Source organism: Cucumis sativus, chromosome 4 (assembly GCF_000004075.3).
Source record: "Cucumis sativus cultivar 9930 chromosome 4, Cucumber_9930_V3, whole genome shotgun sequence".
Taxonomy (NCBI): Eukaryota; Viridiplantae; Streptophyta; class Magnoliopsida; order Cucurbitales; family Cucurbitaceae; genus Cucumis; species Cucumis sativus.
This window is the reverse complement of record NC_026658.2, coordinates 24,729,792-24,745,821: the sequence shown is the minus strand read 5'-3', so window position 1 is coordinate 24,745,821 and position 16,030 is coordinate 24,729,792. Positions and strand designations below refer to the sequence as shown.

Here is a 16,030-nt window from a genome sequence, read left to right as displayed (position 1 = left end):
GTTGTCAGAACGAGCGTAGTCCAATTCGACACAGACTAATTTGTGAGAAGATTATGTGTTTCTATTCCATCATTGACAAACAATCTGTAGTAACAACTACCAAGGATGAATTACATTTGCAATCCCACTCTACCTTTTCTCCACAATTGAATGTGTGGGAAGGGAAATTGTCTCAAAACTCTCAAGAATCCATCTAACTATTGCACAAGAAAAGCAAATTGGAAAAAAAAATGAGAGCAAAAGAATTCTACGACTACTGAAGATGTTTTTATATGCTGAAAGACAACACAAACAGATGGCAGCTGACTAATGTTTGAGCTTCGGCCCTTTCTAAATCCTTTTGATATTTCAAGGCTTCAAAAGTAGCGTCAACCCAAACTTGGGATAATTTGTCAAAGCATTGGTGTCAAAGGCACCAGATACAGTTAGGAAAGACTTTGGCGACAGCTGATGCTGCAAAAGAGCCCCGAGATTGCCATGGTTGTTAAGTTTTGTTTTCACAACTGTTTGAGAGTTGAGCACATATGAACATCCCACCGTCAATGTATTTGCATTGGTAGAGAACTTTCTGCTGATTTCTCCCACAACAGCTCCCCCATTCAACTGTTCGAAAAGGTGCAAGTATGCCACTCTTAGAGAGTCTCCTTTATCGGCCCTGTAATAGCAAGAATTAAACAAATAACTAAGTGGCTTGCCTTAACTTCACTTAATTCAAATGCTAAGTCTTGATAATTCAAAATGATTAACACACCAAGGAGGTTCAAACTTAAGAATATATATATGATATCATCCTAAGATATTACTCCTCCGTTGTCTTGCTATTCATGTAATAACACAGCAAAATAAAATGTGTGAGGCTACATCAACCAATTGAGGTAAAATATCATTGAACATGCCTCAAAACAAGCACTTACAATATTGCTGATGCTTTGGAATCTGCCTTTGTTACACTCACCCCAGCATTATATTTTGCAAAATAACCAGAATTTGTTAAAAAACTAGCTTCCGCTCCAAAAGCAATGTGGGGTGTCCCAATGGTCGCTGAAATATCAACTGAAGGAGACTTGTTCAAAGCAAAGGCTGTAGTAAATGTAGCATGCTCATGGAAATATTGAGCCTCCAACTGTAACAAATAATGAAGATATTAAATCACAAAGATAGCAAAATTTACAATTTGCAGAGAAGATCATAAATAAAAATTCATCTGAAGTCAACTTTGAAAAAATTTACCTTCCCAGAGTTGTAATTTGGGAATTTCAGTGAAGCAATGACATGTGTGGATGGCAGAATATCAGTAACTGTGAGGACTGAGGAAACCTGCATGAATGATACGATCTTAGAAACTTTAAAGAATGTGCATAAATCACATCAGAAAATAAAAAGAGATAAACTACATTTGATTCTGTGTCAAATTTTAAATGAAGAACAGCATTCTTTTGCTTGTATTGTGCTGCCACATCCCCAGAGTAGAGACCTCCCCGCTTGATCACAGTTGAGTTGAGACCCTAAAACGAAAGAAAACTTTTTAACATTTTAAGTCAAAAGAAAAATGTATGAAAGATAAGAAAATATAACAAGTAATGTGGTACGACCAAAATTAGCTTAGCTACTAGCTGATATTAAAGATACTTGAACCACGTAGAAGTACTTTACCCTCCCAAGAAACACCAATTGGATACCACACTTGCCCACAGATAGGCAGTCTCAACTCCCAAAACTTTCAACCAAGAAAGACACCCAAATGAATAGGCATGTGTTACATAAATTCTCATCAACGTAATAAGTATAAAGCTCAGTGGATCAGCATTCCTAATTGAATATAGGATTTCAAGGAAGAGGCAGTTCAAAAAGTAATGAAAGTGCTGGAACAGAAAGGAACCAGTGTTTTCAAGTTATGAGTTATGATCCTAAATGTTTGAAGGATAGACTTACGCTCTCAAAACTCAGTGTGATTCAAGGAAAACTAGGGCATGCTGAGATTTGATAATGGCTAAACTTCTATATTCATATCGTAACCGGCTTTACAAAGGTAACCCCTATTCCTAATGTACTAGATAAACATGAGTTAAAAACATTTAAGTTATAACCACAAATGCATTTTAGGCCATAGCCCTCCAGAAACGCACCATTTTTTATCACAGTTATCACTTAACTGAGATAAAGAACTCTAGTCCCCTAATCCTAAGCAAATACAAAATTCCACGAGACAGTGCTTGATCAGAAAAGAACCTGAGTTTTCAAGTCATATTTCAAGACCCTTAACGTTTGAAGCATAAACTTACGCTCTCAAAACTTAATGTGATTCAAGGAGAAACAGGGCCAAGTGAGATTTGACCGTGCTTTATATATTGTATCCAGTTTTACAAAGGCAACCCCTATTCCTAAGAAAATAGATATACATATTTTTAGTATATGTATATCTATTTTAAGTCGATAACTACTAAACATTTTTAGCCCTAACTCGCCAGAAATGCACCATCTACCAATCATAGGTACGACTGGATTGAGATAAAGAACTCAGTAATCTTCGAGAAAATGAAACAGGACCCAAAAAGACTCAAAAAGAACAAGAACGTGTTTATTTACAAAACATCAGTATATAACTAGAAAGGCACACTGAATGAAAAGCAATGGAGGTCAATAAGAGAAGAGAAAAGAAAAGAAAAGAAATGAAGTGAAGGCGTTACATACCACTCCAATGTCGGAAAGGGAAGCGACGGTAATCTTCTGTTCATTGCTATAATCCTTGAAAAGCAAGTCTGCAAATGATTGAAGAGTATCTAATAGGCTGGCACTAAAGAGTAACGAATCAGAAGAAGTTTAAGCAAAGAAAGGGGAATGAAGCCTAAGCCCTTTACCTCTAGCTTTCTTGCCTATGTCGGAGAAGAGTTCGGGACCTTTTCCGGCCATCTTGCAGGTCTTAGGGTTTTAAAGATTTGAAGGGAAATTTCCGAGTTCCTTACAAGTAATGAGGGTTTTTTACACGATGAGGGGGAATTTCAAAAAACCCTCGCAATGTGATCTCTCTTTCATATCTCGCGGGGTTTTTATTGAGCCACAAAAAGAAACAATTAATGGAAGAAAAATAAAATGTGCTCTCGTTGAGAGTCGAACTCAAGACCTCCCGCTTACTAAACGGGTGCTCTAACCAACTGAGCTACGAGAGCATGCTTGTATGACAAGTCTCGTCTTCCTAATTTAATATTATTTTCTACGTCTAATATAAATTGATAGCCTTCTATTAATGTCTATCAATGTCACTAAGATAAACATATCGACGTTTATGTTTTATCAAAATTGCTCCTTTTTTACAACTTTCATGTTTGAAAATTACGTTTACGAGCTAAAAATACAACTCTTCCATCTAAAATTTATATAAATCATAAAAATAAGATAAAACGAAACAAGCTTGATTTTAAAACATTAGATAGAACAAATAATATTGTTAAGATGTACGAGTGCAAGTTTTTTATTTTTTATTTTTCCTTTTTTGTGTTTTGTTTAACGTACTTAGATTCAATGTATATATTATAAGTTATAAAAAACATGGTAAGATATCTTCGTTTTTAAGTTTGATAAATTTTAAATTTACTCTCTATTGGTAGTTTATTGTCGTTTTAAATTTATTATTTCTTGTTATCTATGACTTGTATGCTATAAATTTTGAAAATATATTAATTTTTTAAAAAAATCATTAGCCTTTTATTATCAACTTGAGTAAAAAATAAATTTGAAAGTCTAAATTTAAAATTCATTATAAGTTTGATGTGTAAATCTGAATAATTAAATAAAAATATTAAATCGTCTCAACTAAAATTGAACAAACTTTCGACAACGAACACAACAGAAAATAGTATTTTAAAGTAAAAGGAAAATATAAACGTCGAACTAATAAAGAAGATAGAGAGGTTGAAATCAACTTTAGCCAGACACGCTTTGTTTAAAGACATGATAGGTCAAAAGTAAGTCTTCCAAGTTATTGCATAGTACTATGATCAACTGAAAATGTATTTATGTTGGAGTAAAAAGGAGAAATGTTTATGGGTATAGTACATTCATTGATATACTCAATAAATTCTCCACCCCTCCATCACTCAATTGACATATTAGTTTCTGTTTTAGTAATAACAAATTTAACACGTAATGAATGTGATTTGATTTATCAAGCCACTAATTTGTACAGTTTTTTAAGAAAGGCTTTAAACAGATTGTAGTGAAGTCAACCACCATTAGTAAAAAAATAAGAAATTGTCTTAATAACTAATTAAAATACTATAGGTTCAATTCATGGGACCATTTACTTAGAAAAAGTATAAGATAGTTTTTGCTTAATGGGATTCGTGAGATGAGAAGCAAGCTCGAAGAAGCCTATGATTAATAGAGGGACTAACAGGTCTAATAGGTTAGGTTATAGTTGGGGAGCTCATAGCTCAAGCTAGAGGGGAGATGAGAGGCTCACAAACGTAAACCTAATACTAACTTGAACATCTAATGTGTGTGGCTAGATACTACACCAAAGCTTAATCTCGTTTGTCGAGGAACACAAAAACAAATTTTCTCATAATAATAATTTACTGTACATTATTTTTTAGTACAAACACCAAATTAGTGAAGGTATTGTCGGTCAATTTACAATCTAGTACATTAATTTTGAAGTTCAAGTTGATATGGTTCATAAGGTTTCTAAATTAGGAACTTAATCCTAAACGTTTAGAGCTACCAATTTGGTTGACATAAAAAGGTGAAGATTCCCATATATATAAAAATCAAGTTGTCTCCTGCAATTATCAAGTTGCTTTCATTTTTAATTTTAAACTATCATTTTTTAAATAAATGTTACACAAACTTCTAATTTAGTATTAAATTTACTGCATAAACAAATGGAGAATTTAAACAGAAACTTAATAAATTGACTGCAGAAACCGGAAGAGGTTGGATGATTCATCTATAGTAAACCGAAGGAGGAGGAAGATAATGTTGAAAGGTAAAAGGTAAAAAAGAACCAAAGAAGAAAAGCGAAAGAAAACGGTGGCTTCTTCAAAATTGACAGAAACAGAGCAGGAAGTAGTAAACAAAGCGAGTGGAAGAAACTTCGTAACACCTTCCGGTTTCTAAGTTCCAAACACCCAATCACAGTAATCGAGGTCAAAAATGGTGGGTCTGCTTCTACTTCAAACCAGCCAATTATAAAACGTCACCCACCGGTGGCCATGGAATTGGAGTCAAAACCACGCTGCTGAATCATATGTTCCTTTCTTTTTTTTCTTTCTTCAACTTACATGAGTTTAACTTTTCTGTTTCTTTATTCCTCCCCATATTTGAACAAGTGAAAACCTAATTAGAGAGGACTGCATCAGATCGACGACTAGGAGGAGACTGATTCTTTCTATATTCTCAACACACCAGCTGACTGTTTTATTCTGTTTTTTTTTTTCTTTTTTTTTTCTTTTAGTTTCTTTACGCGTTTCTGTGCGTGCGTTTCTGCGATTGATGTTCCCGTTCTTCTCGCCTCTTGTCGTGGCTTGATTTCTGCTCTGTACTTGAAGTTGAAGCAAGATCTGGAGTTTTTGTTTTTCTTTAATTGCTGTAGATCTTGGATTTGAAGGTCAGAAGGTAATTGAGTGGAGATGGAAAGTTATTTGAATGAGAATTTTGGTGACGTGAAGCCGAAAAACTCGTCCGACGAAGCGCTTCAAAGATGGAGGCGGCTTTGCTGGCTGGTGAAGAATCGGAAACGGAGGTTTCGATTTACTGCCAATCTTTCTAAACGATTCGAGGCCAATGCTATTAGACGCTCCAATCAGGTATCTCATTCATTCTAATTCTTGACCCCGTTCTTTTCTTAACATTTACTTGAATCTGTAGTAGTTTATTTGACTTAGTGAACTCGATGTAGTACGTGGATGTTCTGAAGTTACTAAATTCGAATAATCAGTCCGTTTTCCTTAATTCTTCATCGTCAAAAAAGAAGGGGAAAAAACCCGTGTAGTGTATAATTTGAATAAGAGATTTCACCAGAATTATTCTCTTTCCATTTCTTCACAACCCGTGAAAATTGGCTAGTTGGTGCGGAAAGTACAGAAGGTTGATCCATGTGTTCCGTGTTATTTTTTGAACTGGCTAATTCCGCTGAAAGGGACCCATTATATGAACTACGAAGCATGATCAGCAACCGTAGATTTTCACATGATTTCCTATAAAATACTCTAAAGTTCTAACGATTATCTTAGAATATTTTTCAAATTAAGGTAGCATAGGATGACTTTTGCGCTTTTCAAAGTGCTCCCTTTAGAAGCCACTTAGACAATAACCCAAAGTTTGAAAATTTTGAATATTAGATTCAATTAATCATATGTTTCTCATTTTTCAAAAAACCAAGCCAAACCCACAGGAAACTTCGAAACGATTGCTTATAGAAAAATTTTCAAGAGTCAACCTGAAACTTCTATTTACAAAATTTATTTTGTGGGTCAGGAGAGTATAATAGGCCGTCAAAATGATATGTAATCGAAACTAGTTTATCTAGAAAGGAAGAATTTGGCGAGTATGGCTCCACAGTTATTTCGTTTAGCTTTCATACTTGTCAACTCGACATTAATGACCTGGTGTTTCCCTTGGGTTGATATTATGGGATCTTCTGTATTTGTCTGATTGATAGGACTTACAAACATCTTATGATCAGAATTCGTGATCACACCTAGGAAAAAATTATCATGCATCATAACTTTCGATCTATGGTTTTGCTAATTGTGGGATGGGATATAAGCTTGGTAAATAGTCTTTTTTCCAGAACTGAGAGATTGTAATGAAGTTCAACGGTTGCTTGTCTTTCCACAAATTTCTAACGTGCATTGGAGTTCAACCTTGAACAACAACTAATCAAATATCATTTTCTTTTCTATGTTTTTGCTTTTGCTTTTGATGTTGAATTGTTCTTTTTCAAACCTGTTGCAGGAGAAGTTCAGAGTTGCAGTTTTGGTTTCACAAGCTGCGCTTCAGTTTATCAATGGTAAGTAAGCTCTTTGATTATGCGATCAACTGAGAACTGAGGTTATAGACTAGTAATTCATGTTTCACTGTCTTTGAATGCCTGCAGGGTTGGATTTTTCTCCTGATTATGTTGTGCCTGAAGAGGTCAAACAGGCAGGTTTTGAAATTTGTGCAGATGAAGCAGGCTCCATTGTCGACGGCCGTGACGTGAAAAAGCTGAAGATTCATGGGGGCGCTGAGGGTATTGCAACTAAGCTCGCCACATCAACGGAGAAAGGCATTCCTACTACAGACCATTTGATGAAGAAAAGAAGAGACGTTTACGGAATTAACAAATTCACCGAAAGCCCACCTCGAGGATTTTGGCTTTTTGTTTGGGAAGCTCTCCAGGATACGACTCTAATGATACTCGCTTTCTGTGCTGTTGTTTCCCTTCTTGTTGGCATAGTGATGGAAGGGTGGCCGAAAGGTGCTCATGATGGGCTTGGCATTGTTGCGAGTATCTTGCTTGTTGTATTTGTCACTGCCACCAGTGACTATAGGCAATCACTTCAGTTCAAGGATTTGGACAGGGAAAAGAAGAAGATTGCGATTCAGGTTACCAGAAATGGATTGAGACAAAAGATTTCTATATACGAACTTCTTCCTGGTGATCTTGTTCATCTTGCCATGGGTGACCAGGTACCAGCAGATGGACTTTTCGTTTCGGGGTACTCTCTTCTAATAAATGAATCCAGTTTAACAGGTGAGAGCGAACCAGTCAACGTAAATTCTCAAAATCCTTTCCTGTTGTCTGGAACAAAGGTTCAGGATGGTTCGTGTAAGATGGTTGTGACTTCTGTTGGCATGAGAACCCAATGGGGAAAACTGATGGCTACTCTTAGTGAAGGAGGTGATGATGAGACTCCTCTACAGGTAAAGCTCAATGGGGTGGCAACAATTATCGGTAAAATAGGCCTGTTTTTTGCTGTTATAACTTTCGCTGTATTGGTTCAAGGGTTGTTCAGTCGCAAGCTTCAAGAAGGGTCTTACTTCAGCTGGTCCGGAGATGAAGCAAGGGAAGTTTTGGAATTCTTTGCTGTCGCCGTAACTATTGTTGTGGTTGCCGTGCCTGAAGGGCTGCCTTTGGCGGTGACACTAAGTCTTGCATTTGCAATGAAAAAGATGATGAACGATAAGGCACTTGTCAGGCACTTGGCTGCTTGTGAGACGATGGGATCAGCTACTACCATTTGTAGTGACAAAACTGGAACCTTGACAACTAACCACATGACTGTTGTGAAAGCCTGCATCTGCAGCAAGGTCAAGGAAGTTAGCAATTCTAGCAAGTGTTCCGATTATCGTACAGAGCTTCCCGTTTCCGCTGTTGGTATTTTGCTGCAATCGATATTTAACAACACTGGTGGAGAAATCGTCAAGAACAAAGATGGTAAAAATGAGACGCTTGGGACACCCACCGAGTCCGCTCTTCTGGAATTCGGCCTTTTGCTTGGTGGGGATTTCCAAGAAGAACGACAAAAGTCCAAAATCACCAGAGTCGAGCCATTCAATTCTGTGAAGAAACGAATGGGGGTTGTTTTGGAGCTCCCAGCCGGTGGCTTCCGCGCGCACAGCAAAGGTGCCTCAGAGATCGTTTTAGCTTCATGTGACAAAGTTCTTGATTCCGACGGTCAGGCAGTCCCTCTCAATGAAGAGTCCATCAACTTTTTGAAGGATACCATCGAAGAATTTGCGGGCGAAGCTCTTCGAACTTTGTGCCTGGCTTACCTGGACACTGAAGGCGACTATAACCCTGAAAGTCCGATTCCCGCTTGTGGCTACACGTGCATAGGAATCGTTGGTATCAAGGATCCCGTTCGTCCGGGAGTCAAGGAGTCCGTTGCAATTTGTAAGGCCGCCGGTATAACCGTACGGATGGTTACGGGAGATAACATCACTACCGCCAAAGCAATTGCTAGGGAATGTGGGATTTTAACTGACGATGGTATAGCAATTGAAGGTCCTGAATTCCGGGAGAAGAAGGAGGAAGAATTGAGTGTAATAGTACCGAAACTTCAGGTACATTTACTATAATTTTGATTTTAGAACGTCACTCTCACAATTATCTCAAACCGAAATAATGGACACAATCAAAGTTGGTGTCGATTTGGGAACTAACAGAAACAAATTAATTATGCCATTACTAAAGTTGGTTGTTCTTTTTTAGCTAGTTCTCTGGGGCATCATGTACCCTCTTAGTTGACCATGTAAGAATTGACGTGCTGAAAGAATTATGGTATTTCTTGTGCAGGTTATGGCTCGATCTTCACCAATGGATAAACATACTCTTGTAAAGCACTTACGAACCACTTTTCAAGAGGTCGTTGCAGTTACTGGTGATGGAACGAATGATGCTCCGGCACTTCATGAAGCAGATATTGGATTGGCTATGGGCATTGCTGGGACTGAGGTACTCCAATTGTCTTAAAGATGCTAGTTCAGAGAATCCTTTAATTTCCATGAATAAATTTTCCTACCATAAACAACAATATTTTGTGGGAGTGGGAGGTCTTGTGTTGTTAGAAGGAATTGCTAGTCAAATACTTAATCTTTTAACATACATATTGAGCAGATACAACACAATCTTGAACTTAATGACATAAAACCTAAATGTAGGTAGCAAAAGAGAGTGCTGATGTAATAATTCTTGACGACAACTTCTCTACAATTGCAACTGTTGCAAAATGGGGGCGTTCAGTCTACATAAATATCCAAAAGTTTGTCCAGTTTCAGCTAACGGTGAATGTGGTTGCACTTCTCGTCAATTTTTCTTCGGCCTGTTTGACAGGTTGGTTGCGATTGGTTCTTGAAGTTATATTCTCCTTGCCTTCGTGAATTTTTTGTGAAAATACTTAATTTGCAAATGATGTTTTCTTAGGAAATGCTCCCCTCACTGCCGTGCAACTGCTTTGGGTCAACATGATAATGGACACACTCGGAGCTCTTGCATTGGCAACCGAGCCTCCTACTGATGACTTGATGAAGAGATTACCAGTTGGACGGAAAGGGAATTTCATTAGCAATGTGATGTGGAGAAATATCTTAGGGCAGTCAGTATATCAGTTTGTAATAGTTTGGTATCTCCAGACAAGGGGACAAGCTCTTTTTCATCTTGATGGCCCGGACTCTGGATTGATACTGAATACACTGATTTTCAATGCATTCGTCTTTTGTCAGGTAATTTATTGACCTATGACCTTTCCACAAATGCTTGAGTAATATTCTTGTCTGTTACTAGCAGATTGACTGACATCCATGTTCCTTCTTACTAAAGTTTACCGTGTCGATAAACTGCTGCTTCTTGTAGGTTTTTAATGAGATAAGCTCAAGAGACATGGAAAAGATAAACGTGTTTAAAGGAATATTGAAGAACCACGTCTTTGTCGCCGTGCTTGCTTGCACCGTCCTTTTCCAGTTCATAATCATCCAATTCCTGGGAACATTTGCAAACACATATCCTCTAAACCACCAGCAATGGTTTGTCACTGTGTTATTTGGATTCCTTGGGATGCCAATTGCAGCAGCTTTGAAGATGATTCCGGTTGGATCAGAGTGAAAACAGCATCTTCCTAACTTGGAAAAGTTCGATTAGACAACTCATACTCTTCCCAAATTTTTTGGGGTCATTACCTCACAAATTTGAACCACACTTCAATCAGTTAACCAAAAACTTGAGGTAAGGATAACGTTGTTAAACAGAAGTTGAAGATCTTTTCTGTATATTTTTAGTCCCTCTCTAGAGTTGCCTACCAACAATTTCTTTTTTTCCTTTTCTTTTCCTTTTCAAAAGGAAGCTTTATAGGACACCAGTTATTATTGGATCATGAAAGGTCCTCTCCACTAAATATGCTTGTATTTATAACTCATTTCTTTTGATTTATTACTTGGTATTCTGTTGGCTCTAATTTCCAATCAACAATTTTTTGTATTTCTTTTAGTTACGGTTATATAGTTTCATCCCGAGTCCCGTTTGTGCTCACAAATAACTAGTGATTAGTAATGTTGCATTTGCTTTCTTGATCCTCTTTTATCTTATTTAGCAAATCTCATCAAGGTGAAACTAAACGTTTTCTTTACCTTCAAAAATTTTAGAAGGGAGGAATGAATCTTCAACTATAGATAAGTACAAGTACATAATCATCTCACCATGCTTTGGTTGATACAGAAAGACAACACGTTTAATGAAAGTTCGAAACTTGGTGTAAAAATATTCAAGTTTCTTTAAAGGAATTGCCAAACTAACTTACAAAGTCTAGCGGACTATGTGATCATCCCCCATTCAGCCTTTTTTGAATGATAATAAATTAGGCTTTCAAGGGTGAAAAGAGAAGTTTTCACCTATATCCTTGAGAGGGATACACAGGAGCGTAGGAAAAGGCTGAAAACAAGAATGCTCTTTGGCAGTGGGGACAAATCTCTCTCTCACACATCAAATTTCCAAATGACAGCTCAAAGCTTTAGCACCGCCCTAACCTATCAATCATCAAACCACATTGTGTGCAAAAGAAGAAAGCTTAGGAAGATGTCACTTTTTAAATTAAGTTTCATACATTGGAAGTAGAAGCTTCCTTGAAAAATAGAGCCTTTGTCACTTCATTAAGAAATATCACTCTCAAAGACCACTCATCTTTTCATTTTCTTTTCCCTTGACATATCATATCTAAATTTCTCCATGGTATCAAATCCCCACCGTCCAAAACCCCCTCTTTGGCATCACTGTCTTTATTCTACATTCTGAATCACTTAGCCAATGTTGGATAAAATAAAATATGGGTGCAAAAGTTGCCCCTTTGTACCACCTTATGGAAAAAAAAAATTACACTAACTTTTGATGGGGTCTTTTTTTGCAAAGCCAAATGCCAATAAGAGAAATCCACGTGTCAAGTTGGGTAGGAGAAATAGGCATCCTATGCAAAAGAGAAAGTACCATCATAGTAGTAGAAGTACTTATTTTTGCTATGTGTGTTTTTGACTGGACAAGCTTGGATTTCTGTAGCTCTCGTTCAGCAAAAGAACAATTTCTACTTATAACTGCACACAGTGTATCCCTTAAGCAATCTTATGGGACGTCAACCTGAATCCTGACCATATCTCCCATCCATCCCCAAAGGACTTCATTTTGTTTGTTTCCTCTCTCCTTGATGAATGTGAATGAAGAAGACTCTTTAACCTTTGTCTTGGTAAATGGGTAAAATCTGCTTTTTTTAAAAAAAAAACTCTCAACTTGACTTTCATTCCCCCTTTGTTGGGATATTAATCTTTTTGTAAATGCCAAACCAAAAGTGTTTGGCTTTTAGGTTGATAGCTCCAATCCATCTTTCATTGGATGGATATGGACTTTTTGGTTTTGTTTAAACATTGAATAGTAGTGATTAACAGTGCGTGTATTGGGAAAATGCAGAGTCCACAGTGCACAAAAATCAAATATCATTGAAGTTTGATCAAACCATATTACACTGATTAAAAAGAAATGGGTTCTGATTCCACAAACAATGTCTTGGAAAAACAACCAGGCTGAAGCTGAGCTGAAGCTCTAAGTTTCCTTTTTTTTTTTTTTACAGGGAAAAGAGGTTGGCCTTGGCCCCCACCTCAAAAGGGCTTGCCCCAAACATTCAAACATATCCAATCACTTTCACCTTTTACAAAGAAACATTTTTGAAGGCTAAAATGAAGCAAAGATGCATCAAATCACAATAAAACAGAGCTTGTCTATCACTCCTCACCTCTTTTCAACACTTCCCCCACACTCCCCACACTCCCCACACCCCTTCTTGTTACTTCTCTCAACTTTCTTTTACAGTCCCTTTTTCAAAGAAACCAAGAAAAGCATTCCCAGCATCCCATGAAAAAAAAAAGCCAGGGTTCTGCAGAGACAGCTAAAAAAAACACCATAATTTTTAAAGCAGTAACAAAGGAAAAAAAAAAAAGGAAGGGTGAAACAATATAAACAAATAGAGAGTGAGCATTAAGTAAGAGAATAGCTGTCCTACTATAAGCACCAGCTTTCTTTCGAGCCCTCCTCCTGGTCCTTCCCTATGACTTTGGCCTAATAAAAATCAGAATCAGCTTTTCTTCTTCACCTTTCACTTTTCCTATTTTTACATGCAGGTGCAGCCCAATAAATCTGTCCTTTTCTTTGTAATTTTCTGGTAAAACTTCATCAATTAATCAACAAATCAAGCGATTATTGTGTCATAAGCCCCCTTCAAAACCCCCCTTAATTTATCATCAGAAGTCATTTGTGAGAAGGAAAAAAATGGAAACTTTAAAGGAAAAACAAAAACATTCCTTATCATTTTTCTCTTCTCTCTACCGGGGCCGTTTTGCTTCAGCCACACCACATTTTTCATCTAAGTTACTAAAGTTTAGCCGTTTTCTTTTCGAGGCAAGCGACGATGTTACTGATGAATTTTCTGAACAATCCATGGATTTCATTTGGGTTGGTGATAAATCTGGTGATTTCAAACAATCTGCTTCTTCTCTACATTTTTCCAATCTTAGCTCTTGCATCAGATTGTAACAAGAAATCACTTCTTCCTGTGGACAAAGAGATAGATTAAACTAAAGCAGAGTTTTTGGCTAAAAAAGGAAAAACAGAGCCTCAATTTCATAATGGAACTTACTACTTCAAGATATCTACATTGCGAAATGGACTTCATCTTCAATTGCAAGGCTTTCCTTGTTAATCTGTCATCCATTGTTGCTAAAATGGCTGTGGCTGCTGCTACGACAGAAGGCCGATGGTTTTGTGTACTTGTTTCTGTATTAAAGATTTGAATGTAATGTAATGAACAAAAACCCGATTGGTTGAGAAATCGATGGAAATGGGTTATGTGAAGAAACTACCTCTAATCATGACCCAGATGAGTTCGACAATCTGAGAAACTTTATTGCTTGGTGGGGATTCAATGGATAATTTAGATATGAAATAAGGAATGAAGGAGAAAGGAGTTGTTGAACCCATCTTCCATTCCAATGTGTTCAACACCAAAAGCTCCATTCTTTGGATTACCTTGCTTTCAAAGTTGAAATCGTCCACCGGAAATTCTGATAATGCTGGAACCTTCAATTCTTCCATTTTTGATGCCAAGGAAAGACAAGCCACTGCCAGTAGCCTAATCGCCCACAGCTTCTCATTCTGCAGCCATGGATTTTTGAATTAACAGAGTAAAATTAAGAAGCCATTGACAGAGGATACAGAAAAAGTGAACCTTACAGTAATGGCTCTCCTTGAAAGAAACCGATCGAAGTATATCATCGAAAGATAAGCTGTTTGGCAACCAAAACCAAACACATTTCGTGTCTGTGAAATCACAACAATCATCAATTGAATTGAATTGATTGAACGACAAGATGAATCAATCAAACACAACAAAAACCCAACAAAATAATAATAATAAAATTTTCAATAAAAAAAACTAACTTTGAGAATCCATGCAATTGCATCCAAACGAGCACATTTCATCCAGTTACCAAACATCAAAGATTTATCTTTTCTAAACCCAAAACTTGTCTCCTTTACAAGTAATGTATCCACATAATCATCTTCCTCTGCTGGGCTTGGATTAGCAATGTCAATGAATGTATGTTCATCCACAATCTCCTCATCCAAACAAACCCCAACATCATCCATTTTCACAACAACCAAAAACCCTCCTCTTCTATCACATTCAAGAAGAGATCCAATTACAAAAAAAAAAAATCTGCAATAACTAAAGAGCAAATCCAGAACAAGAACAGGGTAAAGTGGGGAGATGAAAGCAGAGATGGTGTTATTCAGCAGTTACAGAAGAAGGAAAGGATTAAAGGAAAGAAACAAAAAAAAAAGAAAAAAAAGAAAAACAAAAAAAAGAAAAAAAAGAAAAAACGAATCTGGGTATTCACAGAACGTGGCGAGATTTTGGAAAGGCTTTTGGTTGAAGGGGAGGGAAGGGGGTTTAGAGAGAGAATGGTTGTGTTATGTGTTTGGGTTTTGAATAGAGAAGAGTAGCATTTGACTGAAAAGCAGAGAGAGTGAGTGAGTTATGTGTTTTGGGGTTTGGGGTTTGGATTGGACTTTGAGTGAGACTGTTTGAATATACGGTAGTGAGATACACGCACCAATCCTTTTAGAGATCTCTCACTGTCCACTTTTATTAATACTATTGGTTACTTACCGTACCATAAACATAAGTACTTTCTGTATTCTATAACCGCACCCAATACTTTTCTTCCCTTTCCATTTACTCCCTCGGCCTCTACTTTCATTTCTTTTTCTCTTAACTTACATTTCTCCATCGAACACACCTTTCTCGTCTATCGTTATCATCAAACACATTTTATTATAACCCAAAGTAAAATTATTTACACATCAAATACAAACTATCATATCTAGTTATAATAACTAACTATTGGTCTCAAATGTTCTTCAAAAGATAATAAATTGAACGTAGTTTGGTGCACGAGCGTTTGTTGTGATGGATTTTGGAAAGGAAAGTCATTCTTTGAAGAGCCTTGTGCTTTTTGGGTTACCTTATCCCTTGGTAGTTGTGTTGTGTATTGAATGTTGAAGTGGGTAGTTGTTGTTGTTCGGGTGAGTTTGAACGGGATAAGTTTGTAGTAATTGATATATATTACTCTTTTATTTGATATCATATGTTTAAAATCTATACCTTCTTACTTGTTGTACTGAAAAAATAATGAAATAGATGATTTAATGAAGGAGTATAATAAATTTAGAGTTCGTTGAGAAAAACTATAGTGATTAAAATGAAGGTTTTAAAATTATATTTATACCAAATTGAATTTAGTAGCAAATTATACCAAATTGGAAATTGACCAAAACCACGACGTGTAAGAGTGTAAGTTAGCAATTTTTTTCCTTTTTCTTGGTAATTGTGTTTAACTACACAAGGTTCGCAATCGAAGTACCAACTCGGCTCAATCACCAACCAAACATAGTCATTATGTTCTAATTTTCAAACTCGTGATTACTTCTTTTTTTATTATTATTCAAATAACG

At 36.7% G+C, this 16,030-nt stretch overlaps 3 protein-coding genes and 1 non-coding gene across 5 annotated transcripts; 1 reads left to right on the top strand and 3 right to left on the bottom strand.

Annotated features, from left to right (window-relative positions):
- Nucleotides 1-39: 39 nt before the first annotated feature.
- LOC101222162 (mitochondrial outer membrane protein porin 2) lies at nucleotides 40-3,024 on the bottom strand. The gene is made up of 6 exons (XM_004141241.3): nucleotides 2,859-3,024; nucleotides 2,692-2,759; nucleotides 1,395-1,505; nucleotides 1,231-1,317; nucleotides 915-1,123; nucleotides 40-655 (listed from the first exon to the last, which is right to left on the bottom strand). Exons 1-6 carry the CDS (start codon nucleotides 2,908-2,910, stop codon nucleotides 349-351), a joined length of 834 nt encoding a protein of 277 aa, XP_004141289.1. The 5' UTR covers nucleotides 2,911-3,024; the 3' UTR covers nucleotides 40-348.
- Nucleotides 3,025-3,093: 69 nt separating this feature from the next.
- Nucleotides 3,094-3,167, bottom strand: TRNAT-AGU. The gene has a single exon. It is a non-coding gene; the product is annotated as a tRNA-Thr (tRNA).
- A 1,816-nt stretch (nucleotides 3,168-4,983) lies between these two features.
- Nucleotides 4,984-11,012, top strand: LOC101221694 (calcium-transporting ATPase 1). The gene is made up of 7 exons (XM_004141239.3): nucleotides 4,984-5,804; nucleotides 6,955-7,009; nucleotides 7,097-9,048; nucleotides 9,281-9,439; nucleotides 9,646-9,817; nucleotides 9,908-10,206; nucleotides 10,337-11,012. The coding sequence occupies exons 1-7, from the start codon at nucleotides 5,628-5,630 to the stop codon at nucleotides 10,583-10,585; spliced, it is 3,063 nt and encodes a 1,020-aa protein (XP_004141287.1). The 5' UTR covers nucleotides 4,984-5,627; the 3' UTR covers nucleotides 10,586-11,012.
- A 1,427-nt stretch (nucleotides 11,013-12,439) lies between these two features.
- Nucleotides 12,440-15,199, bottom strand: LOC101209688 (cyclin-D5-2). 2 transcript variants are annotated; one of them, XM_004141356.3, is made up of 5 exons: nucleotides 14,453-15,199; nucleotides 14,246-14,332; nucleotides 13,876-14,167; nucleotides 13,653-13,789; nucleotides 12,440-13,566 (listed from the first exon to the last, which is right to left on the bottom strand). In XM_004141356.3, the coding sequence occupies exons 1-5, from the start codon at nucleotides 14,660-14,662 to the stop codon at nucleotides 13,339-13,341; spliced, it is 954 nt and encodes a 317-aa protein (XP_004141404.1). In that variant the 5' UTR covers nucleotides 14,663-15,199; the 3' UTR covers nucleotides 12,440-13,338. The 2 variants fall into 2 exon arrangements, with proteins under 2 accessions (XP_004141404.1, XP_031740392.1); XM_031884532.1 differs by having other exon boundaries at nucleotides 14,241-14,332; nucleotides 14,453-14,496.
- Nucleotides 15,200-16,030: the final 831 nt, after the last annotated feature.